Here is a 21,738-nt window from a genome sequence, read left to right as displayed (position 1 = left end):
GTCAAAATTACCTTCTGCCTCCTGTGTTTATTTTAGAGCGACTTTACAGTAATCCTTTAGTAAAACTATTGCAGGTTTCCAAACAAGAATAGCCTGTTGCTCCTGGATTTTTCTATGGCAAATGGAAGCACATGTGCCTGTATATACACGCAGGTAGGGAGTTGGGTTATGGGTGCCCAGGAAAGAACTTTGCAAATGTTTCTAATGGATGTGATAGGCATGATTGTGCTATGTTGTGTTACAAGAAAAAATAAAAATTCTACAGGTTTTGTTTTGTTTTTTTTGACATTCATTTATCTTTAACATAAAGAAACATGACCAAAAACAAGACATGAATTCAGTTTAAGCAACAGAATTGAGCCAGCTCAGGTTATTGTTATACTATTCTAGTCTTCCGCAAACTGGTGTTCTCCAGATTCACGATAATTCCTAGAATTTCTAGTGTCTTTCCAAAAATGGAACGTTTCTAATTACTTGCTAAGTATTTAAGCACAGTGTAAGAGCTGCTTTTCCCTCACTACCACAATCCTTAGAAGTAGGTGGACCTAAGAGAGAAGGACAAAGTGACTCAGTTTTGGTAGCTGAAGGTGGACTAGAACTTGGGTTTTACTATACCTAGTCAAGCACCTTCACCAAACTGGCTGTTGAGTTGAGGGGCTGGGACTGCCCCAAAGTCATCTGAGGAGTTTCGGTGGTTAAGAGCGGTCTAGATTAGAACCTGGATTTCCCTGCTTCTAGTTCAACACTTCCACCACTGGCTTTTGGCTTTGGCAGAGAATTTAAGCAGTTGGAGTTCCAGCATGTCTAGATGAGACATGTTTAGGAATTGCTGACTCGTTCAGTATATGAACATGCAGAATAAATGATAGAAGTTAGCTCAGCTGTCCAGAAATAACAGCAACAACAATAACAACATCTCCAATTATGAGTCACCTGGCATTATATTCATATGGTCATATATATATTTTAAAAGTGTGCAAATGAGTGAGAGAGGGGGAGAGGGAGAGAGAAGAGAAAAGAGGACAGGAGAGAAAGAAGACTAGAGGAGAGGAGAGAAAGAAGAGAGAAGGAAGACGAGAGGAGAGAAGGAAGATGAGAGGAGAGAAGAGAAAGCAGAGAGGAGAGAAAGGAGAGGAGAGAAGAGAAAGGAGAGGAGAGGAGAGAAAGGAGAGGAGGGGAGAGGAGAGGAGAGAGAGGAAAGGAGAGGAACACCAAGGATTTGCATAATCCAATTCAGGGCTACACATATTCCTTCCTATTGGATTCCTCATTTTGTTCATTTTTTAACTTTTCTTGCTATCCTGTGATCAATTCAATTTGTTTTGTATAGAGGTGGCAAATCTGAGGCCCTGAGATATTGTTGAACTCTATCTCCATTGGACAGGCTAGCTGAGGATGCTGGAATTGTAATATATTAACATCTGAAGGGTGCGGGTTGCATATTAAATGTTGAGGATAGTTTTTTCCCCCCTTTTATTGTTTAACAAGATGACTTGTCGGAGGTTGAGCTACCGTACAAATAAAGATTATTGCATGTGGGGAAGAAAGAAGAACCTTGAAACCAGAATGATATGGAAAATCAGGAGGCACAAAGGGAAAGGATCAAAGAGGACATCTATAGAAAGGGACTCTCTTGAAAAGCTGTGCAAAGTTCTGGCATATTTGCAGATGAAATCCTTTCTTTACAAAATTGTGGGGAAAAATAATTGTGGGGTTTTTGTTTTTTTTTCCCTCAATAAACCAGTTGAATCTCTGAGACGCTTTTCTTTCCAGTTAGCCATTTATATGGATTTGGCCTGGTAGATGCAGAATCTCTGGTTGTGGAAGCAAAGAGATGGAAGACCGTTCCTGTCCAGCACATCTGCGTGGGAACCTCAAATAAGAAACCTTGGTGAGTTGTCATGAGAGGGCTCACATCTGGATGGATTGGCTCTTTGATTCATTATTTGCCATTGTGTCAGTGCCGAGGGACATATAGCATCCTCCCCCTCAATGTAACTGTGGGGTCCCACATCAAACTGTAGATCGGATTGTGACTGGCTGTAAATTGAGGGCATAAACGGGAAAGGGGAGAAGAAAAGCGGAGAGAGGAAGCATGGTGTGAAGCAAACATATCATCATCTTTTAATGACCCCATGATCCTTTGCGTGATGGAGTCTGGGCAACTGAATGGAGCGGAGTGTTTACTGGCTGGATGCCCTTCCTGTTGCAAATGCGGAGTTATATTCAGCAGATATATATCCTGTTTCCCCAAAAATAAGACCCAACTGGAAAATAAGTCCTAGCATGATTTTTCAGGATGCTTGTAATGTAAGCCCTACCCCCAAAATAAGCCCCAGTTAAGATTGTCAGCCAGATGGGTGCATTTAGTACCATATTTTCCCCAAAATAAGACCTAACTGGAAAATAAGCCCCAATGCATCTTTTGGAGCAAAAATTAATATAAGACCCGGTCTTATTTTCGGGGAAACACAGTACTCATCGTGCCCAGAGAGAGAAATATCTGCCTCTACCTAGGATCGAACTCACAGTCTCCTGATGATGAGGCGGGAGCTCCACTTCTAGGCCACCGCACCACCTGTGTGAAGTAAACATATACCTGCACTAAACACTTTTACCTTGCAGTGTTTTGCTTGAAGGCCTCAATTGTCCATCATGAAACTGACATGACCTGGAGAAATTGCAGGCTCTTTTTAAATACACATCTGAATCGAGAGAGCTGGAAATATACTAGCAAGAGTTGAAATGCCCCACACCTTTGTGGGATTTAAGGAGCTCCCATGTGGGTTTTAGCTCAAATGCAGCATCTGTAATTCCCTGGGCAATGGGACTGCTTTATGAGGTTGCATTGGCTTGTTCCTTGCAAGACTACACACACAGATATGTCCCTAAATCTTCTCAAGCTCTTCCCCAGCCCTTTTGTTGTTACTGTTGTTGCTGCTGTTGTTGTTTTGCTTCTTGGTTCCTTTCCTTCTAAAAGTTTCTTTTCTCCTGATTTGATTTGGTGTGGCTTTTCTGATGACAAGAAGTTCTAATTACATGCAAAACTTTGTCTGACACCCCAGAGATGGCTGAAAGTTCATTCACTTTGGCCTTTGGTCGTAATTCCATGCACGTACAAACAATTTTCCTGATGTTCTGGGGTGAGGATGCATTACAAAGGAAAAATATTGAGTTATTAGATGTAGCTAAACAGGGTTTTGGTCTTGCATTTTAGGACTGCATAAATTATTTCCACCACCTGTTTTAGAATCCGTGCAGTGAAATAGTTACTGTATGCCTTTGTGGCCATGAAGCTTTGAATCAATCTCACTCTTTAAGCCGCCTCTATTTCATGCTAGAGGTGTTGTGAATGTACAAATAAGAAAGGACCATGACCTCTTGGAAAAGGGGGAAAAACTGAATGGATAGTAAACATTTATTAACAATTATTTATTTATGAAGAGGCAAGAATTGTTTTGCACGGTGCGGGGTACACATCAACATGGGACTAGAAAGCAGGAAAGAAACTAAAATAAAATACATACTTACCATCTAAATGTATGATGTTCATTTCTATCTCCAACTGTATGACTATATGCACATACACACACATGAAGTGCAACATATTGTTAAATAAATCACTTTGACATTTACGTTTGACCTCTGATTTGGCATGTGATGTTTTGAAGACATTGGAAGAAACAAGTCCCAGATTTCAACCCCTGGACATTTGAAAATGTGCCACACCTGCCTTTGTTTTCATAGTTCATCAGGAGACAATATTAGTTTTCTTCGTCATCAAGTTTCTCCTCCACAATTGTTTCCCTTCCTCGAATGCTTCCAATTTGTGCAGCTGTGCAGTTGCCCGAGTTGTCGATTCAGTCCATCCATGCCCTTTAGCCATTGGGAGGCGGGGGGGTTGCTAGCTACCTTGATTACTTAACCATCTTTTTTGGATGATTGGATTCAGATGGGTAGAGGTCTTCTATAGAGGCATGGGAAAATAAGGTGGCATAAGGCTCAATTTAGGAGGGACACAGTGGCTCAGTGGCTAAGACGCTGAGCTTGTCGATGGAAAGGTTGGCAGTTCAGCAGTTTGAATCCCTAATGCCACGTAACGGGGGTGAGCTCCCGTTACTTGTCCCAGCTTCTGCCAACCTAGCAGTTCGAAGGCATGTAAAAAATGCAAGTAGAAAAATAGGGACCACTTTTGGTGGGAAGGTAACAGCGTTCCGTGTGCCTTTGGTGTTGAGTCATGTTGGCCACATGACCATGGAGACATCTTCGGACAGTGCTGGCTCTTCGGCTTTGAAACAGAGATGAGCACCGCTCCCTAGAGTCAGGAACGACTAGCACATATGTGCAAGGGGAACCTTTACCTTTACCTTTAAGGCTCAATTTAGACTCTATGAAGGTAACTGGATCAATGGTTTATATGAGCTTTCTTCTTAAATTCATTCTTTGCCCTCTGATCCCAAAGGTGCTTTTTCAAGAGGCAGCTGGACTCTCTTGCTTTTCTTTGAAGATGTTTCGCTTCTCATCCAAGAAGGTTCTCCAGAGCTGGAGAAGCTTCTTGGATGAGAAGCAAAATGTCTGGAACATCCATGAACTGGATGACTGAGAATCTCCATAGACACTTTGCCCTCTAACTTACTGAGTGCTTCTCTTTTGCTCAGCTGTTCATTTTACTAGCATTCCATTCTGTCTTTATTTGGACTGTGGGAGCTGCTCAGCTAGAACCAAACAGCACAGAAGTGTCTCCTGCCAGTTTATGTAGCAACTTGGTAGGAAGCCAGGAAGAAACAGTTTTGGACTGCAGGCTAAGGAAAGAATTGGCTTTCCTTTGATCAAGGACGTCTGTCCAGGCCATCCTTCACCTGGCTTTCATGATGTTCCCTGCGATTTACGATCTGAGCTGCTGCTTGGTTGCTCTCCCCTAGCAGTTGCTCAGTTCCATCTAAGGAACTGAAGAAAGTCTTCCAAACAATTGGGAGCATTGATTAAAAGGATATTGTTTTCCCTATTTCTGCTAGCATCCAGTGGCAACAGTGATGTCCCTGTTTGGGCTTGGCTTTTGATGAGCAATTCCCTTGACATCCCTAAGGCATTAAGATTACTCTAATGATCGAGCAGAAAGTAAAAGAACTCAAGACGGGATCTAAGAAATAATAGTTGCCATGCTGTTATTCCTAATTTTCTTTGGTCCTTATCACCTAATGCTTTTAATTTTCATATGCTGTTTTTTAAAAGGTATCTTGATTTTTTTTTTACTCAATCCATCAAGGTAGTGCCGTGTTGTACATGTGGTTACAAAGCTCATAACAGAATAACTTAGTTGGAAGGGACCTTGAAGGTCTTCTAGTCCAACTCCCTGCAAGGAGAACCTTTACCTTTTATCTTTATGAATGAATAAACTATAGTTAAGCTTAGCACATCCAATCACAAGAGCTAAGCCATTATTTGTTTGGCATGTCTGATAAGACAAACCTTCCCGCTTCTTCAGCAAGCTGATCAATGCAAGTCAACAAATATCAACAATACCAGTATAACATAGGATTGGATTTCCTAGAAAACCTTGAATTCTTTGACCTTTAATTCTCTGTTTGGCATTGGCGCTGGGGACTGCTTCCACAGCACGTTGAGGACAACTGAGCAGAACAGCCTTTAGAACATGAAATCATGCTGCATGCAAGTAATGTTTTGAAGTTCATTTTACAAAGACCTTTTCTCTCCAAGAAATGACATCATCGCTCATTGTTTTCATAGACTCTCCCTTTATGATTAAGCCAAAATAAAAGACCAGTAACATAATCCTCCAGAGAACCCTTCACCAGATGCTCAAAAGCATATCCACAGAGCCAGTCTGGAACCAATGAGCAAAACTCTCCCTGTAAATTAGACATTAGCAATATGTTTTGGATTCTAAGTGAGGAGTTGATTTATTGCTGGTGGCAATACAGCAGAATCAATGCCCTCCTTCCCTCTTAAAAGCATGGAACCCTTCAGTTAAAAGAGAACCCAGAATGCTGTGGATTGTCCCTTTCTTCTAAAGGGAAATGATTAAAAACAGTTGTAGGACTGAGGTTGGAACCTGCCCTGGGTTAAATTATGTCCTGGGTTTAAATCTGTCTCAATTTGTTCTGAAGGGAGTGACGACGATTCTCGGGAGCCACAAACAGGATTGGGGGCGTTGGATCCCCTGGGCTGACTTGGAAATGATTGGGATGGATTACACACCTTATATTTATCTGAATCTAGAGGAAATGGATTTGAGTTAATCTTGAGAATTGTTCTTTTGAAAGCCTTTTGAGGGAATTCTTTCCCGTGTTGATTCTGTCGCTTTTCAGAGATAATGGTAGGCTTGTCTTTATTTTCTTTATTTTTGTTGTTATTTCCAATCACACAGGTTCATCCCTGCCAATAAAACAATCCGGACTATGACTCTAACCAGCGCCTGTGCTGACAACCCGGAGCATCATGTGGTCTATTTGGAGCACGTTGTTGTACGGATTTCCATTGTGCATCCTCGGCGGGGAGATCTACAAATATACCTAACTTCTCCTTCAGGAACCAAGTCCCAGTTGCTGGCGAGGCGGTGAGTGGCACTGAATCTCGGCCACAACACAATTGGGATCCCGACACAATTGGGATTTATCTAGTAGTAGGTTATGGTCTACTTTATCAAATGCCTTACTGAAGTCCAAGTAAATTATATCGACAGCATTCCTCTGGTCCACTAATTTTGTCACTTTGTCAAATTCTTGGATTCTTGGATAGCTCTCGCTGTTTCCCCGAGGAACTGATGGGGAGGGATAGACGAGTTTCTAATCTTCCCACGAGGCAACCAGTGGGGGGTCATCCAAAGAACCAGACAAGGGAGCAAAATGGAGAATTGAAAAACGTGGCTTTGATCCAGTAAGGCAATGAGTTTATTGCTGAAAATAATCTGGAAGGAGGACATATGTGTCCTGTGAATGCTGCCCTAAGTAACAGGCACCTTTGTTCCAGGTTAGACCTCAGTTGGATCAAACTTTGAGGGTTTCGAAGAAGTAATGCACGGGTTGGACTAGAAGACCGAGACTATCATTCCATAATCTGTATCTGCTTTTTGACCTGGGTTGGCCATTAACTGATACCAAACGGCCTTACTGAAGACTCAAGCTTAGATATACTCTGTTTCCCCAAAAATAAAACCCAACCGGAAAATAAGCACTAGCATGATTTTTCAGGATGCTTGTAATATAAGCCATACCCCCAAAATAAGCCCCAGTTAAGATCGTCAGCCAGATGGAAGCGTTTAGTACCGTATTTTCCCAAAAATCAGACCTAACCAGAAAATAAATCCTAATGCATCTTTTGGAGCAAAAATTAATATAAGACCCAGTCTTATTTTGGGGGAAACACAGTAGGGAAAGAAAGGTTTTAAGTGAGTGACTTTATCTTCCATCTTTTCTTTTTCCTCTAATGTTTTATCCCGATCTAGTAGTTTTCATGGATGGATTCTAGTTGTATCGCAGCCTTCTCTTCTTTGACATCCCAGAGAGATGAGAGGACTTGGGTGACAGGAGATGCAATGCATAGGTTCCCCTTTAGCAATAGCAATAGCACTTATATACCACTTTACAGTGCTTTTACAGCCCTCTCTAAGTGGTTTACAGAGTCAGCCTCTTGCCCCTAACAAATCTGGCTCCTCATTTTACCCACCTTGGAAGGATGAGTCAACTTTGAGCCTGGTGAGATTCGAACTGCCAAACTGCAGCTAGCAGTCAGCTAAAGTAGCCTGCAGTACTGCACTCTAACCAATGGTGGAATTTAGCCAATTCGCACCACTTCGAGAGAACCGGTGGTTAACTTTCTGAGCAGTTTGGCAAACTGGTTGTTGGAAGAAATCATTAGGACAGAGAACCGGTTGTTAAATTACTTGAATCCCACCACTGACTCTAACCACTGCGCCACCTCGGCTTTCATGCTAAACCAGAAAGAAACAAGCCACCTTACAGTTTAGCAATGCCTAGGGAACTAGCCAGCTGAAAAGTCTGCTTGTAGCTTGCCAGTCGCCCCAACACATTTTATGGAACCTCTGATTATTGGTCTCCTTCAGCCCATGAGCCTTTTGCATAATTATATCTTTGAAACCGCCCTTTCATCTGTACTCTTTGGTTTCCATATTCCTACTTGGCGATTTGAAAATCATAGATCCAGTGAAGGAATTTTTTTAAAAAAAGGGTTATAGAGAGTAAGGCTCTTCCTCCTTCATTCCTCTTTCATCAGAGAAATGAAAGATGCGATTTCATTTGCTGTGAACATGAACAAGAGATCTTAATCATCCTTTATAAAAAGGCGGGTACCGTTTGCCCAGCCAAGTCAGGGTTGGCTGATCTGCAAAGAAGAAGTGCCCAAGGGGCACATGACACATCATTGGGCAGCAGCAGAGCTGAAGCGAAGCGAAGTTAACACATTTTGGGGCAGCGCCTTGGCACAAACCAGCGGAGAAAAGCTGGTAGCCACACGTGTGTGCATTAAAATTGAAACGCACGTCTCTTTTCTGGCTCGCTTTGTCAGTTGCAAATTTTGATGGCAAGTGTTTGTCAGTCATTCTGTGGCAACATGTGCTTGTCATTCAGTTGGGTGAGACGGCGGTGTGCCAAATCAGTCGTTTTAAACTTCACATTCCCGATATGAATTCCTGCTTTCAAATTTAAAACACTCAAACTTTGTAATTTGGATTTTTGTGCCGTTTTCCTCCGGAGATATTATAGTATACTATTATATAAAAGTAAAAAAGTTGAGGTTTTATCTTATTACCTTATTCTACTGCACCAAAAGGAGTCGGAAGTCAATGCGGTTTTTTCCCCTTCTATCCTAGACTTTTCTCTCTTCCCCTTTTCCTCCCCTATTTTACCTTTATCTTTTTAAAACAATGCTTTTGTATTTTATGCTTTGTTAAAATTAATTAAATTTTTGAACCATGGAAACACAACTTTTGCAAATGCATTTCTAGTGTAGGTCTCAAAATAGAAAATTATTTTGAACTATTTCTTGGTTTCAGAATCAGAATGCAAAAAAGGTCTTTGAAGGGCTGCAGCTGGTTATATGATAAATATGATACCTATATAACAGCTAGTTGGTGGATACAGATATTTCTTGAACCAGTTATCAGAGCATGGTTTCATTTATATTTTATTTTATTTACTGTCCAATCCCCCAAATCCTGGGAAGTTTACACGTTGATTTGTTTGTGGTTTCTTCCAACCCATTGATTTTTCCCCCCTCTGAATTATCTTCTATGAATATTTTAAAAGCGAAAGACTTGCAAACTGGTGTTGTTTTGATGTACCTTGCCCATAAATATCACTTGTCATAACAGGGAGTAACTAATCATTTAGTTGCTAAAAGGTGATTCAAGACAGACGTTGAAACTCACATGGATAAGGAATATCCTTATGAGCTAGAAATCCAAAATTTACTTCCAGCTTGACTTTACAAGTTTAATGGCCCTTAAGCTTCAGATGTAGTTTCGGGCATAATTAGATACCGTTGGAAAATAAAGAAATGAGGAGATGATTCATTGAAATGTGGTTGACTGGATCTTTCATTATGATTAAGCTTCTTGTGTACAGCACATAAGCCTAACCAGATAAGAGTTTCACTAGGACAATTGTGTTAAATGTAGACATGATAGCTATTTCTTAGTGTTAGGAAAGCCCAAGAGCTGGCCAGCTGAATGCAGTCCTGACCTGCCTCTCTCCTCCCTCCCCTTTCCTCCCCTCCCCTCCCCTTTCCTCCCCTTTCCTTCCCTTCCCTTCCCTTCCCTTTCCTCCCCTTTCCTCCCCTCCCCTTTCCTTTCCTTTCCTTTCCTTTCCTTTCCTTTCCTTTCCTTTCCTTTCCTTTCCTTTCCTTTCTTTTCCTTTCCTTTCCTTCCCCTTTCCCCTTTCCCTTCCCTTCCCTTCCTTTCCTTTCTTTTCCTTTCCTTTCCTTTCCTTTCCTTCCCTTCCCTTCCCTCCCCTCCCCTCCCCTTTCCTTTCCTTTCCTTTCCTTCCCCTTTCCCCCTTCCCTTCCCTTCCCTTCCTTTCCTTCCCTTCCCTTCCCTTCCCTTCCCTTCCCTCCCCTTCCCTCCCCTTTCCTTCCCTCCCTCCCCCCCCTTTCCTTTCCTTTCCTTTCCTTTCCTTTCCTTTCCTTTCCTTTCCTTTCCCTTTCCCCTTTCCCCTTTCCCCTTTCCTTTCCTTTCCTTTCCTTTCCTTTCCTTTCCTTCTCCTCCCCCTTCCCTTCCCTTCCCCTCCCTTTCCTTTTCCCCTGGAAATTATCCCTGATGAATTTTATTAACAAATGCCAAGAAATGGGGACAGAGTTCCTGCTGTCTTCAGGGGGGAAAAAGAATAGTAAAGTGCATAACCTTCCTTTTAAAGCACAAAGTAAACTCCAACCTTCTCCCGCCTAACCCATGAAACCACCCCCATCTCCTTGAAATGCTGACTCCACCTACAACAAAATGATTGACTTGGCTGCTCTAGCAAATAACCCCCCCCCTCCCAATTCTGCAGTTTGATCAATCGTCTTGAGAATGAACTCTTGATGCTGGTGTCTCGTTAACAGACAGCATGATGAGTCTAATGAAGGCTTCAAACACTGGGAATTCATGACTGTCCATTGTTGGGGAGAAAGGGCAGCTGGAGAATGGACCCTGGAGATCCAAGATAAACCCTATTATGTTCGCAACCCAGACGTGCAAGGTAAGTGTGTCAGAGTATTTGCAGCCTTTTTACAGTGGCTGGATTCACACTTTGTGCCAAGCCATAACTTGTACAATCACAGCTGACTAACTGAGCTACAATTGACTATGCTTACATGGCAGTCTTGGCCATAAATTGTGGTTTGTGCTCTGCAGTGGCTAGAGTCATGCTCAGTTAAGCTGAAACTAAACCAACCACATTGCAATTGCTGCTGCCAAGTCATAATTCTGAGTGTCTTCCACGCTTAATATATACCAAGATTTCTGCTGATTGCTTCCAACGGTTAGTTACAAGCTGATTCCTAAGAAATCCCCTTTTTCTTGGTTCCGTGTTGACTTGCACTTGATTATTATTATTATTTTGGGAAGATGAGGAGGTAAAGCACCAACTCCATGGTGCCCCGATTCCAGGTAGCACCACTACTCTTAACAAGTAGTGAGTTTCCATGGAGATTTGCAACCAGAAATGCCTAACTATATCTATGTTGAACTGGTTCGGTGAGTCATCTGATGGATAAGTGAGTGAGAATTCTCATCATGAAGAAAAGGAGAGAAGAGAGAATTCTCATGAATGGATTTTCATTCTCATGAGACTTTCTCAGTCATCATAGGGGAATGGGATGGCTCATTGGTTAAAGATGCTGAGCTTGTCAGCTGGAAAGCTGACAGACCGGGTTCGAGACCCAAATGTGTGCGATGGGGTGAGCTCCTATTACTTGCCTCAGCTCCTGCTCACCTAGGAGTTCAAAAGCATGCAAATGCAAGTAGATAAATCAGTCCCACCTTGGTGGGAAAGTAGCAGTGTTCTTTACACTGGCATAAAGCCATACTGGCCACATGACCATAGATAGTATCTTTGGACAACTGTGGTCCCTCAGTTAAGAAAAGGAGATTAGCACAGCCCTGTAGAGTCAGATGTCAACTCACAAAGCATCCCTGGCCTGCTCTCGAGTTGCCATAGGCCAGGAGCGATGGGAAACTGGTGAAACTGCACAGCAGCCAAAAACAGATGCACATTCCACGCTTATCTCCCTCAAGGCTGTATCCCAGGGATACCTACAGTAGTCGAAGGGGAGTGACCTCTACCACCCAGGAAATTGCTCCATTGGCAAACGTGATTGATGACACACCCTGGGGGGGAGGGGGGAAAACAGGATTATAATTGGAGTGTAAATTACATAGGATCAGAGCTGGCTTTACTTGGGAACTTGCGGACGTGAAGCTTCTAATAACTGACTGGATTTCTTTTGAAGCTTGGCTCAAGACTCATGATTTAATTAGGGCATCCGTCAGAACCCTGACATCAGACATGACTGGACAGGGGAAGCTTTTACTCCCCCCCCCCCCATGATGCTCAACAGGTTCTTGGCTCTAAATTAGTGTCCAGAAGGAGCAATTATCAAGAAGCAAGGAGGAATGCTTGCTTGTTCCCCTGGTTTGCAAGATTCGTCGGCAATAGTGACAAGGCCGTCACCCTAGAAACCTTTCCTCCGCTATCCTCAAATTGGGTGACTTCTTGGAACTCAACAAAGAAAAGAAGGTTCTTTTTCTGGCACATTTTAAAAACGCATTTGTGTACTGGACAGACATTGTATTTATCAGAGCAAATGAGATATGTCTGCTCTCTGTGTCACTGTCCTTTATTATCGCTTACAGTCTTTCTGAGAGTGACATTAATGACCGGTGATGAATTGGTGTTTGAGAAGAAGGCCTCATTGCTCCTTGGAGTCTTCTTTCTGCCTGAATTTTTGGTCTCCGGTCTCTTTCCCTAACAGAACCATAAATTGTGTTCAGAACTGTCTCTCCCCCTCCCCCCCCCCCAATCTTTACAGGAGGCTAAAAAGCAACAGAATTATCCAATACAAATTCCATTAGAAAGCATCAAACTAATTGGTGCTGACGTGCACATGTAAAAAAAAAAAAAAAAAAGCTATGTCGAAATGTAGGATTTCTTTCTTTTTCTTTTTAATTGTTTCTGGTCTTCCAGGCCTTGGCAGTGGAACTTAAGAGGTGTAATTGCCCTTAACGCTACACACAGACCATGCCAGGGCTTTGCGGTGGCACCAGCGGAGTTGAAATCCAGAACAATCGTAACTTTTCCAGTGGGGTAGATTCACTCGGATAGCTAGAAGTATAAACCAACAAGGTGAAGTAGATTGAAGAAAGGGGCAGGAGCGGGCTTCAAAAATTTTAACAAGGGGCTCTCTGCCTGATTTCTGGATGGGCGTGGCCATGGTGGGCGTGGCCTAGTCGGCCTCCTGCACCATGGTGGGAGGGTGTTTTTGCCCTTCCTGGTCTCCGGAGGCTTTCCTCAAGCCCTCTGGGAGGGCGAAAACAGCCTCCCCAGGCTCCAGAGGCCCATTTCCGGCCTTCCTAAACTTCCAGTAGGCCCGTTTTTTGCCCTCCCCGAGCCTCTGCGTACGCCCGACACTTACCTGCATCCAAAACTGGCTGCGTGGGGACTCCTGGGAGGGGTGGGGTGGGAGGAGCCAGACAGGAGTGGGATTTGGGGGATTCTCCAAACTGCACAGAATCTTAGCTAGAGGTTCTCCCGAACCCCTGCGAATCCCCAGCAGTCCATCCCTGGAAAGGGGGAAAAGTTGGACAGAGCCCCGGCGCCTTTTGAAGAGCATAGATTTCTCAGCCTTTCCCAATCTAATATCTTACAGAGCTCATGGGATTATATCTCCCAGAATTCCAAGTACCACAGCTCTGATGTAGGCAGCTCACTTGTAAGGACCCATGCATTTATATGGTGGCGATGGAGATACCTCCTTTTGTCACTTCCCAATTGACTTGCTTTCTTGCCAACAAGATGATCCCTTCAACAGCTGTTAGTGTCACAGATTTCCTAACCATCTGCCCCATGTGTAATTGCTGCAGAGAACTGCTCTCCAAGTAGCCCTTTTCCTGAACTACAGAATACAGAATACTCGTGTACATTGGTTGTAAATCGCCTTTTTTCAGAGCTGTCGTAACTTCAAACGGTCACTAAAAGAATGGTTGTAAGTCCAGGACTACCTGTATTGAAGCTTCCCCCAGTGTTCCAGGAAAGCTCTAAAGATGGACTTCAATAAATATCAGACAACTTGTTGACGAATCCTTATCCATACATTGAAACATTTGCATTCAAAGGCTGTCACAGAGAAAAGGGGAGTCAACGCATTTTCCAAAGTATCTGAGGGCAGGGTAAGGACTAATGGATGAAACTCATAAAGGAGAGAACCAGAATTGAGAAGAAAGTGAGAACAATTAACCAGGGGAACAACTTGCCTCCAGAAACTCTGGGTGCTCCACAGTGCTAGTATTCAGCCAGTTCTATCCGAATGGGGCAAACCGGTAGTGGCGGCTGCAGGAGGCTCCGCCCACCCGCCTGGACGTCATCACGTCCCCTTTTTGACCCTCTGCGCATGCGCGGAAGAGTCTGCACCAGTGGTGAAATGTAAAATTTGTTACTACCAGTTCTGTGGGCGTGGCTTGGTGGGGGGTAATGTGACTGGGTGGGCGTGGCCAACCTTTTTTTTTCTTTTAAAACCATTTTTTCTACAACCTCTTTGGCTGAAGAGGTTGTAATAAATGCTTTTAAAAGCCTCTGTTGATCAGGCAACTCAGCTGGGATCGTCAGAGGCTTTTAAAGGCATTTTTTCTAGAAAAATACTTTTAAAAGCATCTGATGATCCCAGCTGAGCCGCGCGATCATCAGAGGCTTTTTTTTTTTTTTTACTTTTAAAAGCATTTTTTCAGCCAAAGAGGTTGTAGAAAAAATGCTTTTAAATTTTTTTTAAAAAAGCCTCTGATGATTGCGCGGCTCAGCTGGGCATAGTGGGGGGGGGCAGGGATTTTTGTTACTGGTTCTCCGAACCACCCACCGCCATCGCTACCAGATCAGGCGATCCAGTCTGAACCAGGAGCATTTCACCCCCTGGTCTGTGCATGCATAGAGGTAGTGCGTGCAAGCAAAGCAAGCGCGCGCTCTCACATTCGCGAACCGGTAGCGAAGGTAAATGAATACCACCCCTTGTGCTCAAACACTGGAAGTTTTTAAGAAGAGATTGGACAACCATTTGTCTGAAATGGTCTAGGATCTCCTGCTTGAGCAGGGGGTTGGACTGGAAGACCTCCAAGGTCCCTTCCAACTCTGTTATTCGTTTATGCTGACCCTATTCCATTTTGCACCTCTTTTAATGGGTTATTCATTCACTAACAAGGAGAACCTCTTAACTAAAATTACAGCTCATCGAGGAAAGCAATGTCAACTTTTAATCTTTCCTAGGGAAGTTAAAAGAATGGAGCCTCATTTTATACGGAACGTCTGAGCATCCTTCCTCTAATATCAGCACTCAGCACTTCAGGTCAACAATGCTGGACCCGCCATCTTTGGAAATGGAGCCTTCAAAAGTCGCTTTCTTCCAAAATCAGATGGAGATCCCAGAGGAGGAAGATGAATATACAGGTAAAATGCCCCAAACTGTTTATTTCTTCTTTCTAGCTCTGCTTCAGAAAAGAGCAACTAAGAGGATCAAACACTTGGAGACTAAAACATATGAAGAATGGCTGCAGGATTTGGGTTTGGCTAGTTTAAAGGAAAGAAGAATTAGGGGCGACATGATAGCAGGATTCCAGTATTTGAGGGGCTGTCACAAAGAAGAAGGGTTCAAATTTATGTATTTATTATGGCTGTTCACCGCCCTGAGTCCTTCGGGAGTAGGGCGGTATACAAATATGAAAAATAAATAAATAAATAAATTATTCTACAAATGCCAGAGGGCAGGACAAGAACAATAGTTGGAAACTAACCAAACACAGAAGAAACCTGGAATTAAGGAGAAACTTCCTAACAGTGAGGACAATTAACCAATGGAACAAAAGTTGCCTTTACAAATTATGGGTGCTCCATCACTGGAGGTTTTTAAGAAGAGGGTAGACCCGTGATGGCGAACCTATGGCACACATGCCATAGGTGGCACACGCAAGCTCAGCTCCAGCACACATGCGTGCGCTGGCCAGCTAATTTTCAGGCCTTCTGGACCCACCAGAAGTCGGGAAACAGGCTGTTTCTGGCCTCCGGGGGGACCCCAGGGGGTGAGGAAGGCTGTTTTTCACCCTCCCCAGAGTTCTAGAAAGCCTCTGGAGCCTGGGGAGGGCCAAAATCAGGCCTACCGGGCCCATCATGCCATCACGTGCCAAAAGTGGGGGGAGCACGGGGTGGTTGTGCATGGGGGGTGGGCGCATAGAATTATGGGTGTGGGCACGTGTGCATGCAACCCCCCGCACTCCCCCCACTTTTGGCACGAGATGGCAAAAAGGTTAGCCATCACTTGGTTAGACAGTCACTTATCTGAAATAGTGATGGTTAACCTTTTCGGCACTGAGTGCTGAAACGAGCCTGTGCATGCGTGCAGTGGCCAGCTACAGTTCTGGGTTCCATCACACGCATGCACACCAGACAGCTGCTCTCTTCCGGATTCTGGCACTCCAGCACAAGCGCACACTCCAGTTTTGGCACTTAGTGGTCTTCGGAGGAAGACAGTGAGGACAATTAACCACTGGAACAGCTTTCCTTCAGAAGTCATAGATATTCCATCACTGGAGGATTTTAAGATGAGACTAGACAGTCACTTATCTGAAATAGTATACAGTAGGTTCTCCTGCTTGAACAGGAGGCTGGACTAGAAGACCTTCAAGGTCCCTTCCAGCTTCTATCCTATCCTATCCTATCCTATCCTATCCTACCCTACCCTACCCTACCCTACCCTACCCTACTCTAGTCTACTCTAGTCTACTCTACACAAGGAGCCGTCCATTGTTTCTTTTCTTTAAAAAACAGGCACTTTGCAGTCTAGGAACACAGAATGTTTATTTCAGGATTGCTCAATAGCCCACAAAGCTAAGCTTGGAAATGTTCTTCTATGAGTTTCCAAGAAGTTGTTTCTCTTACAAAATAATGAAAACCAGCACCAGGGCATTTCCTTTTCTTCCTTGGGGACCACAAGTACAAATTCGGATAAAACGAGATCCCTTTCAGATTTCCAAGAATCTTGGTTTTAATGTAAACAACAAGGGAGCAGAAAGATTCTGGCATTGTGTTGGGCTCGCATTGTCAGGCTTGGAAAAGAATGGGAAGGACTTTTTGAATTACAGGAACATCTGAAGTTGATTTCCAATAATCAGAGAATGGCGAACTGTGCAGCCCACAATACGTCTTGTGTCTCTTGGTGGCTGCCTTTTTCAGAAGAGTAGAGACAGCAATTAAAAAACAACAACAACAATGTCCCTCATTTTTATACAAAGCACACTGTTTTCCGTTTTTTCTTTTCGGCAAGCTTTGATCAAACTACAACTGTTGGGAAATAAAATTGCGTCTAATGTAAAATGTCAATATACGATCGACCCACATGACGGAGCCAAAGTAATTAAGGGTCTTCTGAAAATTTAGCCATTGTCTCTGTGTGAGTTGTGCCCAATCTAGCACTCAACACACAAGCCTGCTAGTATATATCCCAATCCTGCAAAAAGAGGGGGGGGGCAAAATGCAACAACACTTTTCATGTTGTTCCAAGGGGAGACATGGTCTTCTTGCTAGCCCTTTTATGTGATGGTTATCAGAGGCAGATGCTTGGTTTTTCAATGGAATGGTTAGTCTGCCCAACTGTCTCCTGACTTTCTTAAGGCATAGATGTCCCTGTAGATTTGAGCTCTTCTCCTGAAGAGAAAAACTCACTAAAATTGTCTGAGGCAGCCATGCAGTTCAGATGTGGAAGTAGCCTTAGACTAGGGGTCAGTAACTTTAAATACTCAAAGAGCCACAAAGGTCCTAACCAGAAGCCCCCCGTTCAATTCTGGAGCCGACCAGAAGTCCTGTTCTCCCAGCATAGAGTCTCCTCCTAGCATGGCATCCTTTTTCCTCTGCCGACTGGAAGCCCAGTTCCCTCACCATAGAGTCTCCTCCTAGTATGGTGTCCTTTTTCCTCTGCCTGTCCTAACCGAAAGCCCTATCAATTGTGGAGCCAACTAATGACAGGGAGCTGCAGCAGAGGGATGAAAGAGCTACATGCAGCTCCAGAGCTGCGGGTTGCCAACCTCTGACCATAAACTTGCTAAGAAGATTCTCAAAAGCAAATTCTTCAGGTTTAGCTCAAGTCTGCAGAGGATCTAGGGCAGGGATGGCTAACCTTTTAGCTATCATGTGCCAGGAGTGTGTGTGTGGGGGGGGTGTCACGCGTGTGCATGCCCACACCCATAATTTTATGCGCCCTGCCCATGCATGCGTGATCTCCTCGCTACTGGCACGCAATGGCACGATAGGCCTGTTTTTTGTTCTCCCCAGCCTCCAGAGCCTTTCTAGGAATCTAGGGAGGGCGAAAACAGCCTTCCCCACCCCACTGAGAGACCCTCCAGAGGCCGAAAATGGCCTGTTTGCCAACTTCCAATCCCACTAGAAAGCCTCTGGAGGCTGGGGAGAGAGAAAAACAGGCCTTCCCCCCCTCCCCTTATAAAAACATAAGACACTGGGTTTATCCAGAGTTGATGATGCCAATGGCAATGATGATGCCAAGCATCAAGCAGAGTAAGCCACTCTTATCCTTGGATCAGCCCAAGATACATTTCATTGCTTACCAAAGATAAGATTCCTGCTTTCCCCATTTCACACACAGATAAGTGCTCACACTAACTTCCATACAGGAAGATTGACATGGATCTTTCTTTCCATTTAAAACAGCAGGTGAGTGGAGAGAATGCAGGATAGATAGGCTCTGGAGCAGGGGTGAAATCTACTTATCTTCCTTACTGATTCGGAAGCGCATGCCCACGTCACGTGCGCATGCACACCTTCTGTTCATGCGCAAAACCTGCACATGCGCAGAAGGTAAAAAACCATTACTTCCTGGTTAAAATCAGGAAGTAATGACATCCAGGTGGCGATCACTACCGGATCGCCGAACCACAGGGAAAAATCGCTATTGGATTGGGCAGTCCGATCCGATCCGGGAGCATTTCACCCCTGCTCTGGTGTACACAAACAGTCTTGTTGCCTCAAAAAGAATAGCTTTTTTAAAAAAGTTTTTTTTATTCTTTTTTAAAACATAAAACACATCTTTTCAAAACGAAGCTTTTGATCCGGTCACAAATTAAAACAAATCACTAACAAATCTTAATGTTCAATTAACACAACTTAATATTTTACTCAAGTATTTCCCTCAAATCTGTCTATTTAACTATGCCATTATCCCCAAAAACCTGTTACTTAAGTCTTAAATTAACCAATTATCATTCCATTTTTCTCTTTCATTTGCTTAGATGGATATATTTTAAAAATATAAATCATACAATTATTTTAAACATTCATAAAATATTTAATTCCAACATAATCATTTTATTTTTACTATTAAACTCAAGATTTATAATCTTTATTTCTGTTATTAAACCTAACTTATTCATTTCCTTTTAACTGTTACTCTCAACATACTCCTCCTGATTTTGACTATCCCACCTCATTTTATTTTTGCTATGAAACCCAACATTTTTATCTTTATCTGTTGTTAAACCAATCATTTTGAGATGCAGAAGAAATGGCTAGGGAGCTGAAGCAGCAACAGATTTTTAAAAGGAATAGACCCCATAGCCCCCCAAAAAAACCCTTATTCATTCATTCTGAATTGTCTACACTGTTGGCTCACAGGAAAACTTGTCTACATTAGGAGTTAGACATGTTGCACACAGAATCTAATAGTTACCATACAGTCATGCTATTAGAACACAGGATATTGACCAAACCTTTACAGGGGTTCACATAACTTTGTGGTCTTTTATTGATGTTATTTAGCAAGTCCCGAGTCAATAAAAAGCTTAACAGGTTGTCAATTTAGTTAATCAAAGGCTGTAGCTATGATAAAACATTAGCATATGAAGGAGGTCCTTGGTGGTCTCTGAGCTTGGTTGTTTTCTTGTAGACATTTCACGATTCAAACTAGGTACATCATCATTGCAAACTCCATTCCCTTCTAGCACTGATGATGTTTCCTAGTTTGGTAATGAAATGACTAGAAATTAAAATCCAAGCTCAAAGAGAGCTCCAAGGACAGCTCATTTGAACCCTGAGCTGCAAATATAGCAATATCAATAGCACTTATATACCGATTCACGGTGCTTTACATCCCTCTCTAAGCAGTTTACAGAGTCAGCCTCTTGCCCCCAACAATCTGGGTCCTCATTTTACCCACCTCGGAAGGATGGAAGGCTGAGTCAACCTTGAGCCTGGTGAGATTCGAACTGCCAAATTGCAGGTAGCTGGCAGCCAGCAGAAGTAGCCTGCAGTACTGCCTTCTAACCACTGCGCCACCGCGGCTCTTCTCCTTTACTGGCATTAGCATATAGCCCAGCTGCCGCTATCGTTAGGTAGGGTAAAGCGAACAAATCAAGCAACAGGTGTTTTGTAGCGAGGTAGCATGAAGACTGGATTTCCAGATATGTGGTATGTTGATAGACCAAGTGCTGGATGCCATTGTGTAGGTTGAACTAGGAAGAGTTTTATATCTCTTCTTTCAACAGATCTGTCTGTCTCCCTAAGGTCTGTGTCATAGGGAATGTGGCGACCAAGGATGCGATGGTCCCAATGCCGATCAGTGCCTGAATTGTTTCCACTACAGCCTTGGAAGTGTTAAAACTGGCAGGTAATCAGCAGGAAAAAGCCAGAAAAAGATGGGGGTCACTGGTGAGGGGCAGCTCACAGAGAGGGTTTTAATGCATTTTGTGCACTTAGTTCCACATGCAGGATTTCCAAACTAACAATATGTTGTATGTCAACTCGTTCCCCACCTGTCCTCCAGGTACACTGTGGCTATTAACCTCAGATTTTTCATAGGTAACATGACCACCAGACAATTCCTTACCCCCCTCCTTTTTTTAAAATACCAGTACCTTCCTCCTCCTCCCTGACTGTGGGGCTGGCCTTGAGGAGGACACAGATTGATAGAAAAAGCTACCCTAAGGTCTCCTACTTCTCCTTTCTAACTCCATCCTTCTAAGGCCGATTTCCCCAACTTGATGTCCACCAGGCAGGTCAAACTACAACTCACATAATTGCCAGCCCATGGAGCCAAACATGGAGCTAATCCAACAACATCTGGAGGACATCAGGTTGGGGATCTTTGAGCCAAGATCCACCCAAGAAAGGACATTAACGTTTATGATGGAAGATGTCACAGAAATAATCTATGCCAACTACTTTGCTGCTCTTCTTCTTTTGGCAGCTCTTGCCATTGTGAGTCCTCCTTTGGTCTAATCTGGAACCTTTGTGGACTTTTTTCAGGAAGTGCGTGAACTCCTGCCCTCTCGGCTACTTTGGGGACAGTCTGCAACGTAAGTGCCGCAGATGTCACAGGGGCTGCGAAGCATGTTTGGGCAGAAGCCAGAACTCATGCACAGCCTGCAAGCGTGGCTATTATCACCACCAAGAGACAAACACTTGTCTGATGCTATGTCCAGCTGGGTTTTACTCTGAAGACGGTAAGAAAGGGAAATCAATGCCAGCGCTCACTGATGGGTGGGATTTTTTTTTTCCCCCTTCTCTGAGGGGACATCTACAGTACAATCTACAATGGTTTCACTCCAGTGGTGAAATGTAAAATTTGTTACTACCGGTTCTGTGGGGGTGGCTTGGTGGGGGTGGGGGTAATGTGACTGAATGGGCGTGGCCAACTTTTTGTTTTTTTTACTTTTAAAACCATTTTTTCTACAACCTCTTTGGCTGAAGAGATTGTAAAAAAAAAATGCTTTTAAAGCCTCTGATGATCCCAGCTGACTTGCCTGATCGGCAGAGGCTTCTTTTCCTTTTAAAATTATTTTTTCTATAACTTCTTCGGCCGAAGAGGTTGTAGAAAAAATGCTTTTAAAAGCCTCTGATGATCCCAGCTGAGCCGCACGATCATCAGAGGCTTTTTTTTTTTTACTTTTAAAAGCATTTTTTTGGCCAAAGAGGTTGTAGAAAAAATGCTTTTAAAAATAATTTTAAAAAAGCCTCTGATGAT

The 21,738-nt window shown here is 43.4% G+C and overlaps 1 protein-coding gene across 1 annotated transcript in view; it reads left to right on the top strand.

Annotated features, from left to right (window-relative positions):
* Positions 1-21,738, top strand: part of PCSK6 (proprotein convertase subtilisin/kexin type 6) — a 127,707-nt gene that overhangs the window by 85,226 nt on the left and 20,743 nt on the right. The window contains exons 11-16 of the mRNA XM_070953271.1: positions 1,774-1,891; positions 6,389-6,577; positions 10,576-10,712; positions 14,985-15,164; positions 20,280-20,382; positions 21,021-21,217. Coding sequence (XP_070809372.1) covers positions 1,774-1,891; positions 6,389-6,577; positions 10,576-10,712; positions 14,985-15,164; positions 20,280-20,382; positions 21,021-21,217 — 924 coding nt within the window. The remainder of the gene's footprint in view (positions 1-1,773; positions 1,892-6,388; positions 6,578-10,575; positions 10,713-14,984; positions 15,165-20,279; positions 20,383-21,020; positions 21,218-21,738) is intronic.

This window comes from Pituophis catenifer, unplaced genomic scaffold (genome assembly GCF_029215685.1).
Source record: "Pituophis catenifer annectens isolate HBS135680 unplaced genomic scaffold, rPitCat1.0.hap2 SCAF_14, whole genome shotgun sequence".
NCBI classification, from domain to species: Eukaryota; Metazoa; Chordata; class Lepidosauria; order Squamata; family Colubridae; genus Pituophis; species Pituophis catenifer.
The sequence above is the reverse complement of the archived record's forward strand: the minus strand, read 5'-3'. Positions and strand labels throughout refer to the sequence as shown.